We start from the raw sequence: 22,103 nt of genomic DNA, 5'->3' as shown, positions 1-22,103 counted from the left end.
AAGCAACCAGGCTTAGACCAAGAAGAGATGGCAGGAGATGAAAGTGATTTCTCAAGATTGTGCACTTGAGGTACCGGCACTTACCAAGAGCATCAGTGACATAGCAAGTGCTAAGGGAAGGGGACAGAAGCCTGACACATGGAAGTGACCACGGAGCCCAGCAACAGACCCACTTAAATGACTAAAAACTTTCACATGGAAGCTGTTAAAGTCATAGGAGAAGCCGTTCTTGGAAAGTAGACAGCCTAGAGCTGCCACCCCACCCCACTCCACATACACTGCCGGATATGAACACTCCCTGCTACTGTCCCATGACACACCTAGGCACTAGGCCTTGCAGGACACCCCACATAGACCCAGCACCCACTGCTGGGTGTCAGGCCCTATGGGACTCATCCACTTCTATCTTACATACACTGTTTGATGTCATGTTTTGCCTGAGACATGTCTCCCCTTGCCACCCAGAACAACCCCACATACTCTACTAGTTATCAAAGTCTGCTGCCCCTCCATACCTATTCCTCTCAACAACAAACATTAGGACTCAGGACCTGTGGGGCATGTCTTCACTTCGCTGATGCTTCCCAATAGCACTGCCAGTCGGGCAAAGGTGGGAGAGGATAGCAGGGGATTAAACAGCATTAATTCATGAAGTTCATCTTCTTGTTGATCTGTAGGACATTTGCCCAATAGGGTGGGCTGATGCCCAGGAATCATCGGGTTATGTAATAATAACAGGAAAGGCAGATCAGCAGTGAGAAGCCATCCCTGGGATGAAGTCTCTGGGCTGTGCCTCTCCAGAGTGCGCCCATGATAACCATGCAAAATTGTGGACCATCTCTAAGAAACTCACTGGCTTGCCATAGCCTTTTCTAGATGGCTTTTGACAGGTGACAGTGAAAGGCCTAAGACTCCCCAGAAGGGGACCCCGGGGAACCCCACTCAACTCTCAGGATGCCATGCACCCAAAGGACACACTGGAAACAGTCTTGTTGCAAGCACATGAGGCAGTTTAATGATGGAACGTTCCAGGCCGCCCAACAGGTCTCGTGCAAGAGACAGTGGGAAGGACCCTGAGGTTCCAAGTTTTAGAGTTTTTATAAGGGTGGAGTGGGAGAAAGGGGGAACGTTTGCACGGGTACACACAATTGGCTGCTCCACATCAGCAGCTGTACAAGTCGAGGGGGCAGAGGGCAGTTCCTGCAGGTGGAAGCTTATCTATAGTGTCTAGTCTAGTTAAACTTAAATTGCAGTTTCTTGGACCTTGAGAATACCTCAAGGGGGGGCGGGGAAGGGGTTTGGAGGAACACCAGATGGCCCATTATTCATTTAGACATACTCCGGGGCACATCCCTATTCTCTATTTAAAAGTGTCCTTGCATACCATTTTTATCTATATGTCCGGCCAGTCCTTGGGAGGCTCAACAGGCCTTCGTCCTTGGTCTTATAACTCTATATTTTCTGTAACTAATTAACTGAGCCCAAACCTGCTGACAGGCAATTTTAACTATTTGGGTTAGGAAAAAGGAATCACAGGTCCCTGCTAATTTTATTAGTTTGGGCCTATTTCAAAATTTTCTTTCAACAGCTCACAAAAGCTGGGAACCTGGAGCACATTATATAGCATGCAGCATGCAGACAGCTCAACTGGCTGGAGAGTGTCCATTCCAAGGAACTCAGTTGGGCTTAACCTCTTCCAGGTAGCTCTATGGGTTTCTGCTTCTTTTCAGGCATCTTGGCTTGTTTACTCTTGGGATTTAGGGGCCCAGTGAATCTGGTCAGTTTTAGGGACTTCCTGAAGCTATTTTGAGTTGTTTACTCTCTGTTTTAGGTAGCTTCCTTTGCACAGGTAATGTTTCGATTTGCCTTGTCTAAAAAGGCTGTCTGAGGCTAAATTGAAGCATCTTGGTTTAATGGAGTTGTGGGGAAATATTAAAAAGGATGGCACCAAGTTCCTGTGCTACACCCTGGTACTCTCTGCCCTGGTGGGCAATGGCCGTCCTTGTTCTTATCTTGTGGAGACTCTCTGACTCAGAGCTCCAAAATCTCTCCACCCAGCTCACTAAGTTCCCACTGGTGGTCGCTACCACGCCAGCCCCATGCTTCAAAACCCTCATGGCCTTTGTGGTGCACATCAGGCTATACCTTTCTCTCTGGAGCCCCCACCATATGAAGGAAAACACCACACAAATTTAGTTCAGAAACAATGGTAACTGGGTGCAACAACTAGAATCCTAATCTTGTAAGCCATATTAAATCTAAGTCCTCCAGTGGCAAATCCTGGTGGATCTGCCAGTGAAACCTGGAGAGACTAGTCGCTACATATTGTCCTTGGCTATCCCTGTCCAAAAGCCCCCATCTCCCTACTTCTTTTCCCATCCAACCCGGAAGTCCCCCTTACTGGCCCAGTGATTGGTTCCTTTATTCATTTGGGGAAGGTTCACTAGAAGTCACCTGAGTCCGTGATTCATTCCTTGTTCCAGACAGCCCCTCCTGGGAAAGTGGAATTAGCATCAAAATACAGGCAGCACCAGGACCATCCACTACAGGAGTTGGCAGAGGAAATATCAAAACAGTCCAGTATTGACTCTGTCATGTGGTTATTAGTGTTCTGAAGAGGAAACTTAGGATTTCTTTGAAAAGTCAGTTATGCCAAATGGTGGTTTGCTGAAGACACAGGTGAAAGGATGTTTTGCTATAGCAGACTCTGAAAGGATGTGTGATGAAGAATAAATACAACCCCACAGACGGGGGGAGCGAGATCAGTGGTCTGCTTTGCTCCTCTGTCTTGCTTCACTAACAACACACAAGATAAGGTGCTGGTTTACCTTATACCGAGTTGTTGAGCTCCGCTTGTGACATCAGAGAGAAATTTGCCAAAGAATTGTTAAGTTCTCACGAGGTTCCTGTGACTTGTTTCCACGCTGTTGCCTTGTCTTGGGCCTTGCAGCTTCTTCAGGATTGAACTGCAGCTCCTGATTCCTATTTAGTGTTTGTTATGGGACTTAAGTGCTGATATCCTGACAATGAAGACAGGGTTTCTCTGTGTAGCCCTGGCTGTCCTGGAACTCACTCTGTAGACCAGGCTGGCCTCGAACTCAGAAATCTGCCTGCCTCTGCCTCCCAAGTGCTGGGATTAAAGGCGTGCGCCACCACCGCCCGGCTTGACAATGAAGATTTCTAAGCAGGCCTATTCCCCCCATGTCCTGATAAGCCCTTTCCCACTACCTCTGGTGGGCGATGGGCTAGAGTCTTGAACCCTTATTAAAGCAGGTCGGAAAGATTCATGTTCATTCGCATGAAGATCAGTAATGAATGTGAGCAGATTGAGAAAGTAAGAATACAGAAGGTACAAAGTGAGAAAACGGCACCAGGAAGTAGAGTGGAGCTAAGTCCTGTGTTCAAGGAAATAGATTAACAAAAGTCCTTTATGTTAAATAGGATAAAGAGAGTGGTGATCTCAGGGCAAGACCCCACCCAGCCTGATGTGAGTAGCCAGTGAAGTCATCTCAGGCCATGGTTAGGTCCTGGCTCATGCTGCCTCCCAGGGACATGTCTGGGTCCATGACCCTGAAGCCGTGGGCCTTTGTTACCACCAAAGGACAAGCAGACATCCCTGGTCTAGGTGACAACTTGGGCCATGTTGATGTCTGAGGGTTGTGCCCTGGTTACACCACCTCCCTCACCTAGGCTTTGTGGGATAGCTGGCTCTCAAGGAATGAGACCAGGAGAGCTGGCCCTGCCTCTTGCCAGCTGCAGTCCTTGGGAGAGTGTTCCCCCATCCCCCACCCCATCTTGCCCAAGATACATGGTAAAGCTCCCTTTAAATGGAATAAAGGGATTGGTAGTTAACATGGTTCTGAAAAGTCAAATCACCCTTGCTCTGTCTTCTCCTCTCCTATTAGGCTCCAGTAGCCTTCTCTGTTAGCTGCACAGCTTGCCATGGCACCCATGCAGCCCAATTTCATAGCACCCAGGGATGCCTGAGATGCCTCTGCAGGTGAAGACTCTATCCTGGGAGCCCACTGCTAGCAATCACCCACTAGATACCTGCTGAGATGGTGTCTGTAGAACCGAACTCAATCTCTGGGTGCAACAACTAGAAACTTATCTTGTAAGCCATATAAATCTAATTCCTCCAGTGGCAAATCCTAGCGGATCTGCCATGAAGCTGGGAGACACTAGAAACTACATCTTGCTCTTACCCTGTCCCCTATCCAAAAAGGCCTATTTCCTTCCTGCTTCCTCTCTTCCCTATCCAACCTGGAAGTCCTTCCTACTCACCCAGTGATTGGATCCTTTATTCATTAGGGGATGGTTCACAAGTCACGTGACTCATTCATTCTTTGTCTGCAGCCCGTCCCAGGAGAGTGGAATTTACACCAAAATACAAACAGCACCAGATCCATCCACAATACTTTCCCCTTTCTGTTTACTTAAAAGACTTATCTCAGATATAAGTTGAGCACAACTGTTACCATTTTGTAAGTTATAAAGTACAAGATAGACCTAACATCCAGTTCATCATTTTTGTCAATAAACTAGAACAATGTCATCTATCCTAATTTAAAAGACTATAATTCTGCACTTGACTTATGTCTTGGCTTTAGATTATATGCCATCTGAAAACCATCTTCTCAAATCTGTTCTGTCAAAGTAAGTAGCCTGGGTTGGCTATGAGACTATAAGTAGTTTTTCAACCCTGTCAGAAATTCAAGAATGACAAACCTATCTGAAGATATAGGAAGCCTAATATAGCTTCAAAAATTGAGATAAATTGTAGAGACAGCTGCCTACCTATACAATCCCAGTAAGTCAGGAAGTTGGAGCATCAGTCTTCAGTCCTCTAGCCCAGGATCATCTGACAGACCTTTAAAAAACAGGAGTTTTTAAGGACTAGCCTATTCTGTCTCAGCAGAACTAAGCTGTCCTAACCTGTAAATTGTGTCCTTTTTCTGGACAGTATTTCCTTTGCAGATAAAATTCTTCCCTAGTGGCTATCTCGCCACCACTGGAGTAACTCTGCTGATACTTAATTTCTTCTTTGAATCCAAGAAAGGGAATGCTGTCAGGAGCAGACTGGTCTTAACAAGTGAATAGATAACATTAAATGCCACATTCTGTGGATTTTTGATGTTTTTGAAAACCAACTATTTATGTAAAGTAATCTGGACTGTTCTCCATTAACTATTCTCAGCTATTTCTAATTCAAATATCTGAAAACACCCTAACAATAAACTCAGAGCCTTGAATTTGCTATTTGGCCCTTAAGTCACAGACTCAATCATCTCAGATCAGTTTATAGTAACAGTTACAGAAGGACTGGGTCTAAGCCCTGTATTTTTAAAATTTTTGTATCAATAGAAGAAATTTATACCAATGAAAACCTAGATTTTGCATCAAAATAAATTCTGTACCAAAATAAGAAATTGTGACTTCAACTTAGTAACAGTTACAAAGATTTCTACCAAGAGATTATGGCTATACCATCAATTCTAGCTGTTCCCTCCCTGTTCCAATTATGACCATTTCTAAATTCCCTTGAAAGACAACCTTAGAATAACCACCTCCAGCCCCAAAGGCCAGGGACGCCAACTCTTCATAACTTCTTCAAGCTGAATATGGGCATTGAGATATGCCCTTAAGAAGGTCACAGAAACGGTTGATTTAGTCTCTGATGTCTGTGTCTTAACTGTATCCAGCTGAAAGTCCAAGACATCAGGAGTTCAAGCAGGTCAGTTCAGCATGTCTGGTGATGAGACTCACCAAGGCTGTATATTCTGTAATATACAAATCTCTAAACGAAATTTTAGTATCATGAAGATACATTTTTTGATTCTCTGGTATCTAGTCCTCTGGGGGGGGGGTGTCTTTCTTCGTCACATCTGATCCATATAACTCTGGAAGGTGTAAAGACACTATTTTAAAGTAAGGTTTTGTCTTTGTGTGTTTACAAATAGCATATCCTTCAGTCAGCAGCCAGGAAGGCTTGTATCCTGCCATCTCTTAAGAGGAAGGATAAGCCGGGCGGTGGTGGCGCACGGCTTTAATCCCAGCACTTGGGAGGCAGAGGCAGGTGGATTTCTGAGTTCGAGGCCAGCCTGGTCTACAGAGTGAGTTCCAGGACAGCCAGGACTACACAGAGAAACCCTGTCTTGAAAAACCAAAAAAAAAAAAAAAAAAAAAAAGAAAGAAGGATAAAGCCGCTAAACTCAAAATCACACCCATTTTGAAACTTATAACAAACCAAAACAAAGGAAGTAAACTAAAATACCGTATGTGCCTATTCTTAGGCCTTGTCTATTTTACCAAGCAGGAATATAACTCAAGCTTCCCATGGAACCCACGTAGACAGAATTTGAGGTGTAATAGAGCAAAATATCTTTCTTGTTATACCATCTGTCTGTTCGACTTTCTACCTGGAGCCACAGACAATATTAATCCTGTACATAGCAGGCAAATAATATCACTGCCTCTCTACTTGGAGTCAGTGACTAATTTTCCTATCCTAGTTTTAAACTGTGGGCAAAATGCCAGGCCCATCGACAACAATGGGCATTGTCAACGTCAGTGAATCCCAAGTTCTGTCATGAAGCACTTGCCAAGGTTTCTGTGACCTGAGCTACAACTGCCATTTTGTCTTCTGTGGCTCGAGACAGTCTTGAAAGATTTGCCTTGCCGGTGTTCCAGACTCTGAGCCCCAACTTTACTCAGATCCTGTGGCCTCAAACTCCCCTTCTCCCCTTAATTCCATCAAATTCTCTGTGACACTCTATTAATGGTGTCAATATTTTAGTGGAGACAATTCTTACAGACCATCAAACTTCTGAAACTTGGAAAGCTGGTTGTTGTAAACACTGAGGAATTGTGTCCTAATCATCTCTCCGTTCTGGAAACTTACAAGGACTTACATGGGATTTCTTGCTGGCAGAGTCACAAAGGGAATCAGCATATTGAGAGAGAGAGAGAAAGAGTGGGAGAGAGAGAGAGACAGAGAGAGACACAGAGATAAAGAGACAGAGAGAGAGAGAGTACTTTGCAATTGTTTGCACACTCTTGGTCTTCAGATGCTGTATACAGTTCTCCTGTTGCCCATGGATGCCCTGTGTGGACATTTTTTCAGGAGTTCTATGAGCTCAGATGCTCTTGGAGATATTTCTGGCTTCCTAAGCATGCTCTTTTCCCAGACACATGGACCAAGCTGAACACTCTGTCCTTGCAAGCCCTGCAGTGACTGTGGGAGGCTGTAATGGAATAGTGAGCAGAGGGGCTGTCCTGAGGTTTCTGGGATTATCACAACTACTGGCCATGACAGAATTTGCTGGTGGGAATGATAACCATCTGTGTATCTTTTCTTTTAAGCTCCCATTAATATAAAGGAATGACTCCCTAGGCAAGCCAGGTGCCAAGTGATACATAATCATACAACCACAAACACATTATAAATTTAGGAGGGACATTCTTTTAGTATCTCACATTTAAATATGATAACCATTAATATTCTCTTAATTGATGTTACATCACATTATAAAGACATTGAAGAAAGAAAACACAAATATCTGTACAAACACACCCTTTTTTTTTTTTTTTTTTTTTTTGTTTTTTTTGAGACAGGGTTTCTCTGTGTAGCCCTGGCTGTCCTGGAGCTCACTCTGTAGACCAAGCTGGCCTTGAACTCAGAAATCCACCTGCCTCTGCCTCCCAAGTGCTGGGATTAAAGGCGTGCGCCACCACCGCCCGGCCAAACACACCCTTAACAAAATACAACAGAAATTCTCATATAAAAATATAATCTTCCTCTTTGCAACTGGTCACATGGCCTTTGCTGGTATTTATAGCTAACTTCCTCTCTCTACTACCCATTCTGTAGTCTTCCACCCTTGGCGAGCACTTCAGCAGGTCTTAGCTCTTGATTGGAAGAGTGACCCTTACCCATTCTTGACTGGTGTATGTCTTTTGTCATCCTGTCTCCATTAGGCTGTTGTGCTCAAACTTTTGACACCTTTTAAACTGTACAAAGTTCTATACTAAACCTAGAATCTTCACTCAGAGGTCCCACGTCGATAAACTCAGCCTTAACCTGGTTTATTTTCCTTCCATTACCCCACACCCTTAAAATCCATTCCCACACATAGTGCCCAGACTTCTGCTTGAATGAATTAGCAAACTTAAGCTCCTTAGTAGTGTTGTGTACTTCCTCATGAGCTGCACTTTCTGTCTCCTCTCTAGGAGCTGGCTTTGCATTAAATGTGGTTAGAGGTCCACAGGCAACTATCGGTGGGCCCAGGGGGCATCAGTACTGTCTTTACCTGACATTTCCTTAAGAGAAAGTCACTGCCGGTTTAGAAGACAATGAAAGATTAATTTCTTCAGTCACAGGTGAAGACGGCAGTATTTTAAGGGGTGGGGCTGAGGGTAGAGAGCCTGTTTCCTCAGGTCAGGTAAACCTTTGATAATCTGAGTGTTCAAAGTTCTTAACTTCAATGGGATCTTCCTATACATCCCATCCCAAGTTTGGGATCTCATTTTTTACCAGTTAATGCCCTTACTTTAACTCTTGAAAACCTCTAAAGTTGGGACTTGAATTTTTTCTGTAATTCAGCCAACTTTATAATGAGGGCTTGGGCTTGATTCTCTGCACCGTGAGCTCTGTGGCTGCTGGAGAGAAGCCTCTCTTCCAAAGCACGTTTAGCAACCTTTGAACTGTTTATGTGCATCTGGAGCTGGGCAGTTTTATCACTAAGTTCACTGTGGTTTATCATGGAGCTTATCCCTGTCCTTTGTCAGTTTATCCGGAGATGCTAAGAACAACCAACCATCACCGTCATTTTCATTATTTTTCCACAAACTGTCAGAAGTATTATACCCAAAGTCACCAACTCTGTTGCCACCCTCAACTGGTGAGTCAGGATAATCAAATGCATTCACTTATCTCCTTAGGATTGTAATATAGTTCACACCATGGGCTTTCGGTTTCTCTGAGATCCTGGGAGAGGCTTTAGTAACTGTACGAGTTGGCAAACTGGAGAGCCTATTCCAGATACTTAAAAGATTGATTCATATGCTTTTGTTGTTCTAGAACCACACTTCTGTTACCAAAATGAACATCTATCTCTCTGTAACTGTCTGTCTGTCCGTCTGTCTGTCTATCTATGATTTATTTTGAATGACTTACAGGCTGTGATCTAGTTAACCTAACAATGGCTGGCTATGGATGGAAGGTCCACGAATCTATCAGTTGTTCAGTCCACGAGGCTGGATGTCTTAGCTGATCTTCAGTATATGCTGGAATCCAGAAGTGGGCTGTAATGGTAGTGAGGGAATGGACTGTCTAAGAAGGGGAGAGCAAGCAGGCAAAGAGGAAAAGCTTCCTTCTTCATCCATGTCTTTATATTGGTTTTCAGCAGAAGCCATGGTCAAAATTAGGTCTGGATTAACGATCTATATCTATATCATCTATATCTATATCTATATCTCAAAGGTGTGTCTTCCTACCTGAAAGAGCTGGATTAGATGTAGTTCTTCCTCAGCGCATAGCCCAGTCACCATCTGAGCGGCTTCCTCAGGCAGCTGATGGGAGCGGATGCAGAGACCCACAGCACACATTAGGTGAAGAGAGAATAACTTAGAGATCTCCATTGGGCTTCTCTTTTTGGAGTTCAGGAATCCCTTCAGAAGAAGAGGAAGAAGAGTTGTAGGAACCAGAGGGGAGGAGAACACCAGGAGGACAGAGGCCACAGCATCAGCTAAGCAGAGCTCTCAGGGCTCACAGGGCTCTCAGAGATTGAAGCAGCAGTTCCTTGAGCCGGTGTGCGTCTGTGCCAGGTCCGCTGTATGTGTGGTATGGCCATTAGCTTGGGGTTTTTGTGGGACTCCTAACAGTGAGAGTAGGGGTGTCTCTGGCCCTTTCCCTGCTCTTGGTTTGCTTCACCCAGTCTTGATATGAGGGTTTGTGTGTAGTCTTAACTGTATCTTGTTATGTCATATTCAGTCAGTGTCTCTCTGGGAAGCCTGCTCTTTTCTGAAGGGAGACAGGAGCAATGGATCTGAAGGAGAGTGGGAAGGGGGGCTGGGAGGAGTGGAGGGAGAGGAAACTGCAGTTGGAATGTATTGTATGAAAGAAGAATTACAAAGAAGTAGACCCCCCCCCCCCACTTCAAATTAAGCAGAAATTTCCCCCAGGTATGCCTGCAAGTTTTGGGTTTTAATTCCAGATGTAGTTAATTCCAGATGTAGTTAATTCTAGATGTTGTCCAGTTGAGAGCCAAGAATAGCCATCCAAACATACAGTTTATACCTGTCTCTATGATAAAGTACACAACTTTTACACAACAACAACAATACTATGCAGACTTATATGCTGTCCTAAAATATGAGGTACTATTATCCCCACTGAGCTTCTGGACTCAATGACAGTAGCGTTAGATGTCAGGAACAAGACAGCAGAAAACAGCCTTGTACTCTTTTTGTTGTTGTTTTTTGGGGCTAGGGTTTCTCTGTGTAGCCCTAGCTGTCCTGAAACTCAATCTGAAGACCAGACTAGCCTCGAAGTCCCAGAGTTCTACCTGCTTCTGCCTCCTCAGTGTTGGATCAAAGGTGTACACAACCACTGCCCAGCCAATCTTGTAATCTTTTTAAAATTTTTTTCTAATTTGATATTTTTATTTATTTACATTTCAAATGTTATCCACTTTACCAGTTTCCCTTGTGCAACCCCTATCCCATCCTCCCTTACCCTGCTTCTGTGAGGGTACTCCCCTACCCACCTACCCACTCCCTCCTCACCACTCTAGCATTCCTCTACACTGAGGCATTGAGCCTTCACAGGACCAAGGGCCTCCCCTCCCACTGATTCCAGATAAGGCCGCTTCAGCTCCTTCAGACCTTTCCCTAACTCCTCCATTGGTGTCCTTGTGCTCAGTCTAAAGGTTGGCTGCGAGCATCCACATCTGTATTGGTCAGGCTCTGGCAGAGCCTCTCAGGATACAGCTGTACCAGGCTCCTGCCAGCAAGCACTTTTTGGCATCTGCAATAGTGTCAGGGTTTGGTGCCTGCAGATGGGATGGATCCCCAGGTGGGGCAGTCTCAGGATGGCCTTTCCTTCTGTCTCTGCTCCACTCTTTATCCCTGTATTTCTTTTAGACAGAACAAATTCTGGGTTAAAATTTTGGAGATGGCTGGGTGGCCCCATCCCGCAACTGGGAGGCCATGTCTAACCTCTGGATATGGTCTCTACAGGTTCTCCCTTCCCTTTGTGGGGTATTTCCGCTAATGTCATCACCATGGGGTCCTGGGAGGCTCTTGCTTTCCTGGCATATGAGACTTTCTGGTTGCTACCCCCAGTTCCCCATCCCCCATTGCTACACACCTCTGTTCAATTTCCTGACCCCCTGTACATCTCTTTCATCTCTCATACCTGATTCTATCCCTCTTCCCCTTTCCCCTCTTCTCCAATCTTGTACTCTTAAGATGAAAAAGCTTAGTATTCCTAGCGCCCTGCTTTTCTAGGTAGTAGAAACTGACTCAGCATGGAACCAGTGTGCACATTGACAAGCCAGGATCGCATTCATTAGCCCAGTCCTCATTCCTGTGTGTGTGCACCCACCTTGTTCCCACCTCCACTAGGATCCTGGGTTCCTTTTGCCTTGCCTTCTAGCTTGCCTGTCTTTTATACTTAATCAATGATGTTGGAATCCTCCCTCTGTAGACCAAGCTGGCCTCAAACTTAGAGCTCTTCCTGCCCCTGCCTCCTGAGTGCTGGAATCCAAGATGTGCACTACCATGCCTGGCTATATCGAATTTTATATTTTCATCTTTTCACAGACTGGAGGTGATGATCTCTTGATGACAATATTAAGCAGGTTCAGTGAACAGCAGCCAACACCACCCACTGGCTCCTAAAAAGGTCAGTACTCTATACTGTGGGGAGTAGTTTGTATTTTTGCATAGGATTTTTTTTATACTATCATGTCTGTCAGATACTCAAGTCTACCAACATGAGATATTTAATAATAGATCACAAAATAAACTATTAGCTGCTTTTGCCCAATTGTAAGGCAGTGCGTGTTCTGAGCATGGTTAACGTAGGCCGTTTGGGGCTACAGTGCTTGGCAGCTTGGGTGTTAAAACACATATCTGACGTAGGATGTTTCCCCTGATGATAGGTTTATTAGGACATCATAAGTGAAGGAGCAGATGCCCTTCTGTGTGGAGGTTTGGTTGTAGCACCCCTTTAAACAAAGCTTGTCTGGTCCCTATTTTAATATTGTGCATCTCGTTTGATCAGTGCCAGAATGCTGCGAGGCAGCAGACTAATTTTGTGTTGTGACAAGAGGGTTGCTAGGAGATGGTCGAGTGGGGACGTGGATGAGAATCCTGGAAGCTGCCCCGGAAGCTGCTGGCATGAGCAGGAAGCAGGAGTCTGTAGAGTTTCTGCTGTGGCAGAGGCTTGGGAAAAGAAGAAAGGTTTAGAGGGACCCAGAGTGTTGTTTCTCAAAGGAATAACTAAACATCTCAAAGAAAATGCTTATGAGCTGACATTTATTGGGAGAGTTCTGTGCATTGATGACCGTAGCACAGTGAATATCACGGGAAGGACACTAGGGGAAGAGTCTGGGCAAATCCTGTCTCAGAGCGTTTCCAGGGTCTGAAATTCTATGCCAGAGTTTTCCTCTATAAAACTTCCAGTGGCTGGGCGGTGGTGGCGCACGCCTTTAATCCTAGCACTTGGGAGGCAGAGGCAGGCGGATTTCTGAGTTCGAGGCCAGCCTGGTCTACAGAGTGAGTTCCAGGACAGCCAGAGCTACACAGAGAAACCTTGCCTCAAAAAAAAAAAAAACAACAAAAAAAAAAAACCCAAAACAAACAAACAAACAAAGAAACTTCCAGTGGTCCACTAGAGAAAGTGATGTTCTTTGAAAGGTAGGAAGGTCTGTAAGGGTCCTGAGTGGTTTGGTGGAAGGTTTGGTTTGTAATCCCTGGTTTTAAGGCGGGGTGGCCTCACAGGTTCTGTGAGGACGGAGGATGGGGGGCACTCCACCTGTGTTCTCTCTTTTCCTGCAAAGCTCTTGGCTTTACCTGTGTGCTGCTTGTGCATGACGCTGTTAGCCGAGGAGCTCTGGTGCCTTCTCTGTGGCCTTCTAAGCTCCCGGTATCGGCTAAACACCAGAACAGGGTACATTCTGTACCCTGCATGTGCATGTAATGTAAGCACATGTGTGTTGGCCATGGGAGCCAAGACAGAAGACTCAGCATATGTTTAGAAGACACAGGCACATGTTTGGAAGATTTGAGCACAGAGATAGTGGAAGACTAGGCAGAGGACGCAGGTGCATGCATGTAAGAAGTAGATCAAGCACGGATGCCTTGCCTTATCCATTAGCCCAGCAGATACGGTGGTGTCCAGAGTACATACACAGAAAGAAGTAATGAAAACTCAGGCCTAACTTTCCGAGCAGGCAGTCACCATTATCAGTGCCCTAGGGCTCTCACTTCTTGTCTTGCAGCAGTGCTGTGATGAATGACTGACTGCCCTCCAGGGGTGGGCCTAGAGCCTGGGAGTTCTTACATCTCTGTCTTGCCTACAAGATGTACAGGGATAAAGATGGAGCAGAGAAGAGGGAATGACCAAGTAATGTCTGCCCCAACTTGACATAGGCAAGATCCAATCCCTGACACTATTAATGATACTCTGCTATGCTTGCAGATAGGAACCTAACATAACTGTCTCCTGAGATGCTTCATCTAGCACTGGATTGAGGAAGATGCAGAGACCCACAGCCAAACATCAGATGGAGCCTGGAGAGTCTTGTGGAAGAGTGGGGGATAGGAGTGTGCTAGCTGGAAGGGTCAAGGACACCACAAGAAGATCTACAGAGTCAACTAACCTGGGACCATGGGGGCTCAGAGAGACTGGGCCACCAACCAGGAAGCATGCAGGAGCTGGACCTAGATTCCTTGCACATTGGTAGCAGATATGCAGCTTGGTCTTCATGTGGGTCCTCTAACAAGTGGAGTGGGGGCTGCCTCGGTCTCTGTTCCCTGCCATTAGATCCCCTTCCCTCTACCTGGACTGCCTGGTATTAGACTCTCCCTTGGTGGGAGAGGATGTGCCTAGTCCTGCTGGGACCAGATAGCCCAGGGTGGGGCAGGATATCCTATTGATCTGTTTAACCATCCCTGCATCTCTGAGATAAAGCTAACTTCATCATGATGACCTTTTTGGTGTGTTCTTGAATTCTACTTGTATTTTATTGGAAATTTTGTGTTCCTGTTCATTGGCCTATAATTTTCTCCTTTTTGTTGTTCTTTGTCTGGCTTTCATTTAGTTCTGAGAATTTAAAAAAGTTCTTGATTTCTCCTTCACATGGTTTTTTTTTTTTTTTTTTTTTTTTTTTTTTTTTTTTTTTTTTGTAGTATGAGTATGTTGTTTAGCGTCCATGAGTTTCTGTACTTTATTTTCTTTAATGCATGGGGGGTCAGATGGAATGCCAGATATGCAGCTTCCTATATTTGCTGAGACTTGCTTTGTGTGTTAATATGTAGTCTACTTTGGACAAAGTCCCATGGGCTGCTGATAATGACATGTATTGTTTAATGTTTGGTGGAGTGTTCTATTAGGTCCATTTGATTTATGATGCCATTTAACTTTTATTAGTTTTTAAAGGATTGTGGATTTTTACATTATCCATTAGAAAATATAACACCTGTAATGAATCTAGAAATGTACTCCAACTTTCTATATACCAAAGTAGTATTGGTGCAGTATGACAGGGCCTGCATATTTGGATGTCAGCACAGTGGCAAAGTAGATTAGCACAGAAATCAATTGTTTCTAATAGAAACACATGTCATAGTCTGGAGAGACTTGATACTCCAGTGTGTGGGGATGCTGAGGGGTCCCACCCACTCAGAGGAGGAGGGGAGGGGAAAGGGACTCAGTGAGGGAGGGACTGGGAGGAGTGCAACATTTGAGATATAAACAAATAAATTAAAAAACCTCCAAACAGGCCATTTAAATACTTGAGTAGATGTCACCTAAAACTGCACAAAATCAGGATATATTCTTTCTCTATAGGTGAACAGCAGTTATTGTATATGTTTAATTTTGTGAAAGATGGAGGGGCAATCACATTACCTAGGAAGAATGCTCTAGAGCTTTAGCCAAAGTAGAGAACCCCATTTGGAGTCTTAGCGACTGAGGGGCTCAGGGTTCTGGGCCTGGCCTAGGTGATGGCCTGAGCAGGATGGATCCAGGTCTCCAGGGAGGGGACTGAGTGGATTCAGTGGGGTTTCTGTGGTTTCTCTGCAGGCATTTCTTGTGTTGCTGGGCAGGGTGTGTGACAAGGCCCTCAGTAACCACCGTGATCACACACTGCAAGTTCTATTCTGGACCCTGTTCTAATCTGAGAGAAAGGCAGGCTGTGGGCGGTTATTGCCTATCACTCAGGTTGAGGTAAATGGTTCTGGGGCCTCAGCTTGCATGAAGGTGAGTAGAGGCTCCTGGGATAGGTGCTCTCTCTGCCTGACCTGGAGATGCAGATGGAAAGTCTCCCACCTCTGAACTGGGGCTAAAACAGTTTGTGATGAGGGAAGGTTCTTGGCTTTCTGGTGTCTCTCTCTGTCCACCAATCTGCACAGTGATACAAACGTTAAGGTAGGACAGAAGAAGAAAGACATTGTGCCACAGACCTGGGTGGGGTCTTCACATGGTTGGGTCATTATGAAAACCCCTTAGATTTCTTTTGTCTCTGTAATGACAAAAAGATGAACACTAACTGCACAGGAGGACACCTCAAAGTGACCATGACTTCCCATGTGCCCTGTTTCTTCCAGAAACTGCACTGAGGTAGAAGCAATGCTGACCTTTCCCTGCTCCATCACTGTAGGACTGAAACTGCTGTGCTGACAGGCAGGAGAATGAACCAGGAAGCAGCTCCTATCTGGGAAGGAGTCATGAGCGTCGGAGGAAGAGCTCCAGTAGGAAAAAGAATTTCTTTGCAGGGAAAAAAATGTTTATTACCAGGATGCATGGGGGACACAATGGCTTGGCAGTTGGGACAACTTGTGGAAGACTTCCTGGTGTGCAAAGGCTACCTTTGACCTATTTTGGAAAGGTCTTTCTGGCAGAGGCCCTCCGGGCATCAGTGCCTGACTGCTTCTGGTCTTGTTTCCCTGTATTTGATTGGATGGTTCTTTTTGGTACTTGTAAGGTGACCACAGCCCATTTCTTTCTTTGTACTTTGATGTGTGTCAAAGGCTTTATAGTCAACACCTGGCTGCTGTTTGTTTCCAATTTCTCTATATCTGAACGAAAGGTCGTTTCTCTTGGGGTTGTTCTGTGGACAGGGCTCCTTTCCAGTTCTTGTTCTATTTTGATCTGGGTAACAGGCTCTCTGGGCAGCAAGACTTGGCTGCTGCTTGTCTCCATTTTCCCAGTACCTGAATAGCTGGTTCTGCTCTGTGCGGGTGGAGAGCTGGTCAAAGCCCATTCCTCTTTTCACTCTATTCTGATGTTGATCTTGGGCTCTCTGGGCATTAACACTCAACTCTTGCTTGTCTCCGGGTCTCCTGCACATGAATGGATGTTTGTTTACTTTGGGACTGGTGTAATCACAACTCATTCTCTTCCTCTGTTGGCTAGTCTTTGGGTCATAGACCCTCTCAGAAGAGTGGGAAGAGACCCCCAGCTGGGATAATAGTTGTTCCACTTCATGCCACTGCACCTTGGACAGGTCCTTTATTTCAAGGCCCAGAGTGTTTGCTAGGATCTGAACCACAACATTCAAGAGAGGTTGTGCTTCAGTTGCCTTACTATAGGTGGACTTTCCTTTTATCTGACTCTGTAGAGTGGATGGTGGGGGGCTTTCATTCTTTATAGACTCCCACTGCTCCTTGTTTTTTGTGTCAAGGTTAAGATATTGTAAATTTCTTTTGATTTTTCTCAGAAGGCTTACTACAATATCCTGTTCATTTCCTGGCATGTCAGACTGACTCTCAGGAATGCCTGTGTCCTTGGGCTGCGTGGATGTATCATAGCCTTGAGAGGACTGCACTCCTTCAAGTCTTTCTCCTTGGCTTTTGGCTCTGAATCTCATAAAATCCCCCTTCTCTTCATTGGGATAAAACATTTTGTGACTACTTCCTAGAACTTTATCCTTGGGAACCCTAAGGTTCTGAGTCTCCTGGCTGTGATTTTTTCTCATGGGCACATTATGTAGGCCCTCTGAAGTCTTGGGCTCTTTGGATGTATTCTGGTATCTGGGTAGTGAGTCCTGGAAAGGCCAGATGACTGTGGCAGGATGCATAGTACTTTGACGGTCTGCAAGGAGCCTAGCAGTAGAGGTCAGTGGCAACTTGTCTGATGTGACATCAGCCATACTAATCACCTGTGGTTTTAGAGGTGGGTCTCGTGAGTGCAGTTGACATGTTTGGAAATGGCCGGGGTTTACATTGGCCCTTGCAGATTCAAAGACTCTGGGATTGATATTGATGTTTTGGTCACCGGGAATCTTGCTGGGCCCAAGGGTTTCTTTCCATGGGGGAGGTGTCTCTTTTCTTACCTCCACTATTCTATTGGTCTGTTTGGCCACTGAAGGTGGAGTCCTTACTCCAGGATCAACCGTTGTGCTTCTCCAGAAGGGATGTCCTGAGGCCACATTCTCAAAACTCTTCCATGGTTCTTGCCTGACAATTCTTGAGGTGGCTCTTGGCTGTAGGCTGCCTCTTCCAGTCCCTCGGATAGTCCTGCTCTCCTGGGTTCTCGCCAGGAGGCAGTAAGCATTGGCCCAAGTATTCAGGGTGTTCTGTGTTGCAGCTTCATCAGCCTCGGAGGGCCCGTGGCTGGCAGCAGGTGAAGAGGTTCTTTGGGTCTCCTGAACCTCTGAAGATGAGTAGGCAGGCAGAGTATTCTGCAGCCTGGTAGCTGATGCTATTTTTAACCTTGTCCCTCCTGGATCTTGGTGATGTAATTTTTCTGGGATCACAGCGGTCTTGGGACAGTGTTCAGCCTTAGAAACACAGGTGGCTGATGAAGGATACACAGGCTGGGGAAGGTATGAGGCTGGAGCCCCGGATTGGATGAGATCTCTTGACTCAAGACCCTGCAGATATGGACTCTTTCTGCATTTCATAGGAAGCTGTGTGATGTTTGATTCCAGCTTCATTTGAGTCTTTGAGTCAAGGAAGGGAAGCTCCTGGGCTGTGTTCACATAGGACTGCTGGTCCATCCTCGGTGCAGGTTTCCTGGGTTCTAGCCTCTTCCCAGTGATGCTGCTTGGAGTGCAAGGCAGGAGATCCTCCTTGATGGAGTCAGGCTTAACTGGCCTCTTCTTTAAGGGCAACCTCGAGGGCACAGACTCCATTATGTGGCTGGACTTGTAAGTTTTGGAGTCCAAGATGGAGGGCTGGGTAGTCTGGGAAAGTTCAAGCCCATTCTTGGACTGGTGAGGACTGTATGTTGGGAAATGTCCTGCAGGGTTCATTGGTTCCCCGAAGCACAGGTCTTGATAGTCTCCTACCTTAGTCGCCCTGTGTTTCTTCTGTCTCTCATGATCCCGGAGCATCCGACAATGCTCAGGAAGGATGGAAGCTGACCTGATTGCTTCAGTGAGCAGGGTGCCCCAAGGCAAGCTGTCAGCCGACTGTCTAATGACTTCTTGTCGTTTTGGGACAATAGTAGAGCCTATAACGTCTTTCCACTTCAGACTTTTTTGCTGGAATTTGTTTTCAGTTGGGATGGATGTCAGTACCTTCATCCTAGGGTTAGAATATGTTGTTTCATGGGCCCTACTTTTGGATGAAGGTCTATTTTTTGGTGTAGAGCTTGGGTGTCTTTTCAGTACCTGGGTCTCTGTCACATCTACCCAGCTTGGTGTCACAAGTTGATGGTGTAATGGCTGGGCCTTGGAAAGCTGTGGAGGTCCTTGAAATAGAGGAAGAGCTGGGAAAGGGCTATAGGACTTACTGAAGGGTGAAGTTTTGGTTTCTATAGAGGGAGGTTTCCTGGAGACCCAGGCAGTGGCCACCACTGGCTCAGGAAGCACAGAGGATATGCCCCAGAAAATCTGGCTAAATTTCTGCTGTATGAGTTGCTCTAAGATCTTGAGGTAAGACAACAGATGAAACATGGGAAGCTGATCCAGTTTCTCATTAGAGTTCCAATAGGGTTGTGCTGTAGAATCCAGAGGAAGATGCTTGGCGGGGCTGCAGAAGACAGGGGGAAAAAGCATCAGCCCCAAGCAGCAGTTCTAGAGGCCCATCAGTCTGTGTGAATATGGTATCTGTTTCCCACAGCCCCTCCACTGACTCCATGTCTCATGTCCCTTAGTGACTAACAGGGCTATCTTTCAGTACCACCATACATAGCATGCTGATTATGAAGAGCCTAGAGTCTGAGTTCACATCCTGAGGTATGGATTGAACAATTGCACAAACAGTACATTTCTTACCTTTCCATAGGTGGTGATGCATTCTGGGTATCCTGCACATTCTTTCTGCTGTTTCTATAATCTGAAAATAAAGCCCACGTTATGAAAAACACACAGAAACTCCATATATTCCATGAGAATCTGAGAGCACCTCTCATCAACACCATTCAAGCTAGGACTCGAATGCCCAACCACCAGAGTCTAGGGACACACAACACTCAAAGTGAGCAAGAGGAAGGGAAGACTTCATCTCTCCACTCACACTTTCCTTGCTCCTCCCTCAACCCCTCTCATTCCCCATACAACACTGTGAGAATTAGTTATCTGAAAGAGAAATGCAGCTGGAAGAATTGAAGCTACCTGCTGTCAGGGAGACATGGGAGTCCCCCATACAGGGGCACAGCATCACTCCACTGCCTTGAACCACACTCCCATGGGCAGCACCCAGCACAGGCCAACCACAGCTGCTTTCTATCACACAATCTAATGATTCCCTGATTCTGATTTACTTCCCAGCAGCCTGTTCTTCCTTCCTGCATCTCCTGTCCTCAGATGCATGGCTCTCATCATGACTGTCATCACTGAGGAGCGGGCCAGCTGGGATTCCTCTCCACAGGAAAGCAGAAGCCTACCTTTTCCAGCAGCAGCTTTCTTCCTGGTGTTGCTGTGCCCCCTCTTCACATCCTGCCAAATAGAAACAACACACATGAGCTGGTGACCCTTCTTCCTCTCTCTGGTAGACAAGCAGCCTGCTCTCTGCTTATGGAGAACATGAAATCTCTGTTTTCAGGAAGTGTTCTCTCATGCATCCTTGACTCATTCACAGTGTGCAGAAACACAGTTCCTTTTGGCCTTGTTGGGAAAATAGCAGAAAGGGTTGTCTATGTGACACTTACCATGGATGTTCTCAGTCAGTGTTTCTGAGACAGGATCCTACCCAAGGCTGAGCTCTGCAGGTGCCTCTGGGCTGTCAGGTGATATCTGCTTCCTCAGACTAGAGGAACTTCAGGTTCTGACCTGAGGCCCTTAGTCTTATCACCTGCTTCACAGCAGCTCAACACAAACAAAAGCAAATGCCTGAGCAGAAAACAGATGACCTTTTTAATAGTTTGTTCTGTGTCCTTACCAACTCAGAAATGCAGTCTGTTCATGGAGCCACGGTCGTCTGCCACCCTGTACAAATGGTCTGAGAGACTCAGGCAGAGTCCTCCGTGCCACACTTACTTACCTCTGCCCTGCTGAGGTGCTAGTGTTCTTTTTGGAGATTTCTGTTCACCTAGACCTAAGTTACCTTGTAGGTTCTTCTTTCTTCCACCCTTCTCCACCCCATTTCTTCCACCCATTCTATCCCCTAACACTACATAGGAAAAAAAAAAAGGATAGAGGGAAAAGGGGCAAAGTTATTGTTAGACTCTTTCCTGCTGATTAAGGGGGTTGAGTTTCTTGGAGGCAAGTTTGAGCTTCACCTTTGGGATATCCAATTTCTTCTTTCTTCTTTGGACTTGACTATTTAACAAACTAAAAACAACAGTAAAGAATAGCAACCCACTATGCTTCTCAAGGCACTAGTATTTATATACCCTCTGAAAAGTCCCCAGAATTCCAAACATCCCACAAACACAGAAACTATTTGCTGGTGGTAGAATCACACCCATGCTAGAGCACTAGGAAAATCATAGTCATCTGCTGTGCACAATCTGAAATAGTCTCATATCCCACACCTTAGATTAATACAAAACTATATTCTTATGTTTCTGTTTTTTTTTTAAAAAACAAAAATGCCAAAATTTGTCACTACACCTGTCTTTCTAGGGAATGTGAAAGTAACAGTCATGAACAACAGACTGCTGCTCCATTGTGTGTGAACCAAGGCTCTCCTCACCTTTGGGATGTGCTTTTTGCTCTCAGGTGGTGGTGACACTGGGCACTTCTTCAGGAATGGGATTAGTAGTAAAAAGAGCCCCACTCCACACACAATGCCAAAGCTCATGTCCATTGCTATGTACATGGAGCTGAGGCTCATCCACATGTTACTTATGCTTTCCATTGGAAGGAGAGATTTCTCTATCTTCTGAATCCCAGTGCAGCTCTCAGACCACTGAGCTGTGGTGTACAGCATGTGACTTTTCAGGAGGGCTCAGGCCACATCACACAGCTGTGGCCTCTTCATCACAAAGGCCTCCTGGCAGGAGAGAGGCTGCCACAGCCCCTCCCCAGCCTCCAGCCCAGCAGACCTATCTGCCTCCTCTGGCTTTCCCTGCTCCCTCTTTCTAATTCCTGCTGCTGAAGCAGTCAAACATAGATCTCTGTCCATGTTTTGTTTCTCCTCCCTGGGCCCCAGTATTTCTCTGCCTCCTAGAAGATGTCTGCTTGAGTCCATCAGGCTCTCAGTTTTTGGCAAAGTGGGCTTCTCTGTGGAACTTGCCTTATTTCTTATGGACTGTTGCTCTCAGGATGTCTTCTGTCTGCACTTCCACATCTCTTCATTCTGAGATTATAGCTTAGCTTAAGACAGACCTGAACCTTCCATTTGCCTCATATTCATTTAGCTTTGTGAATTTACATAAAATATAACTTTAGTTTATTTTCTTTAACAATAGAATAGTAAGAAAAAGTGAAATTCAGTTCTTCATCATAAGTATGCATATGGATAATTATTAGGGAATGAACCTTCAA

At 45.6% G+C, this 22,103-nt stretch overlaps 1 protein-coding gene across 1 annotated transcript; it reads right to left on the bottom strand.

Moving 5' to 3' along the window:
• Positions 1–15,998: 15,998 nt before the first annotated feature.
• Positions 15,999–21,521, bottom strand: LOC117713540 (spermatogenesis-associated protein 31E1-like). Its single transcript, XM_034509770.1, has 4 exons — positions 21,310–21,521; positions 20,060–20,111; positions 19,449–19,509; positions 15,999–19,203 (listed from the first exon to the last, which is right to left on the bottom strand). The coding sequence occupies exons 1-4, from the start codon at positions 21,472–21,474 to the stop codon at positions 16,143–16,145; spliced, it is 3,339 nt and encodes a 1,112-aa protein (XP_034365661.1). The 5' UTR covers positions 21,475–21,521; the 3' UTR covers positions 15,999–16,142.
• Between the last annotated feature and the right edge of the window lie 582 nt (positions 21,522–22,103).

Source organism: Arvicanthis niloticus, chromosome 8, assembly GCF_011762505.2.
Source record: "Arvicanthis niloticus isolate mArvNil1 chromosome 8, mArvNil1.pat.X, whole genome shotgun sequence".
Taxonomy (NCBI): Eukaryota; Metazoa; Chordata; class Mammalia; order Rodentia; family Muridae; genus Arvicanthis; species Arvicanthis niloticus.
Note: the sequence above shows the minus strand (reverse complement) of the source record. Positions and strands in the feature narration are given on the sequence as shown.

What these genes read in the sequence shown, in the direction of transcription:
- LOC117713540 (XM_034509770.1), bottom strand. Translation starts at nt 21,474, where the DNA reads ATGGAAAGCATAAGTAACATGTGGATGAGCCTCAGCTCCATGTACATA. An exon ending in GAAAGCTGCTGCTGGAAAAG is followed by an intron (nt 19,510 to 20,059) that starts GTAGGCTTCTGC and finishes CTTTATTTTCAG; the next exon opens with ATTATAGAAACAGCAGAAAG. An exon ending in GCATCACCACCTATGGAAAG is followed by an intron (nt 19,204 to 19,448) that starts GTAAGAAATGTA and finishes TGTCTTCTGCAG; the next exon opens with CCCCGCCAAGCATCTTCCTC.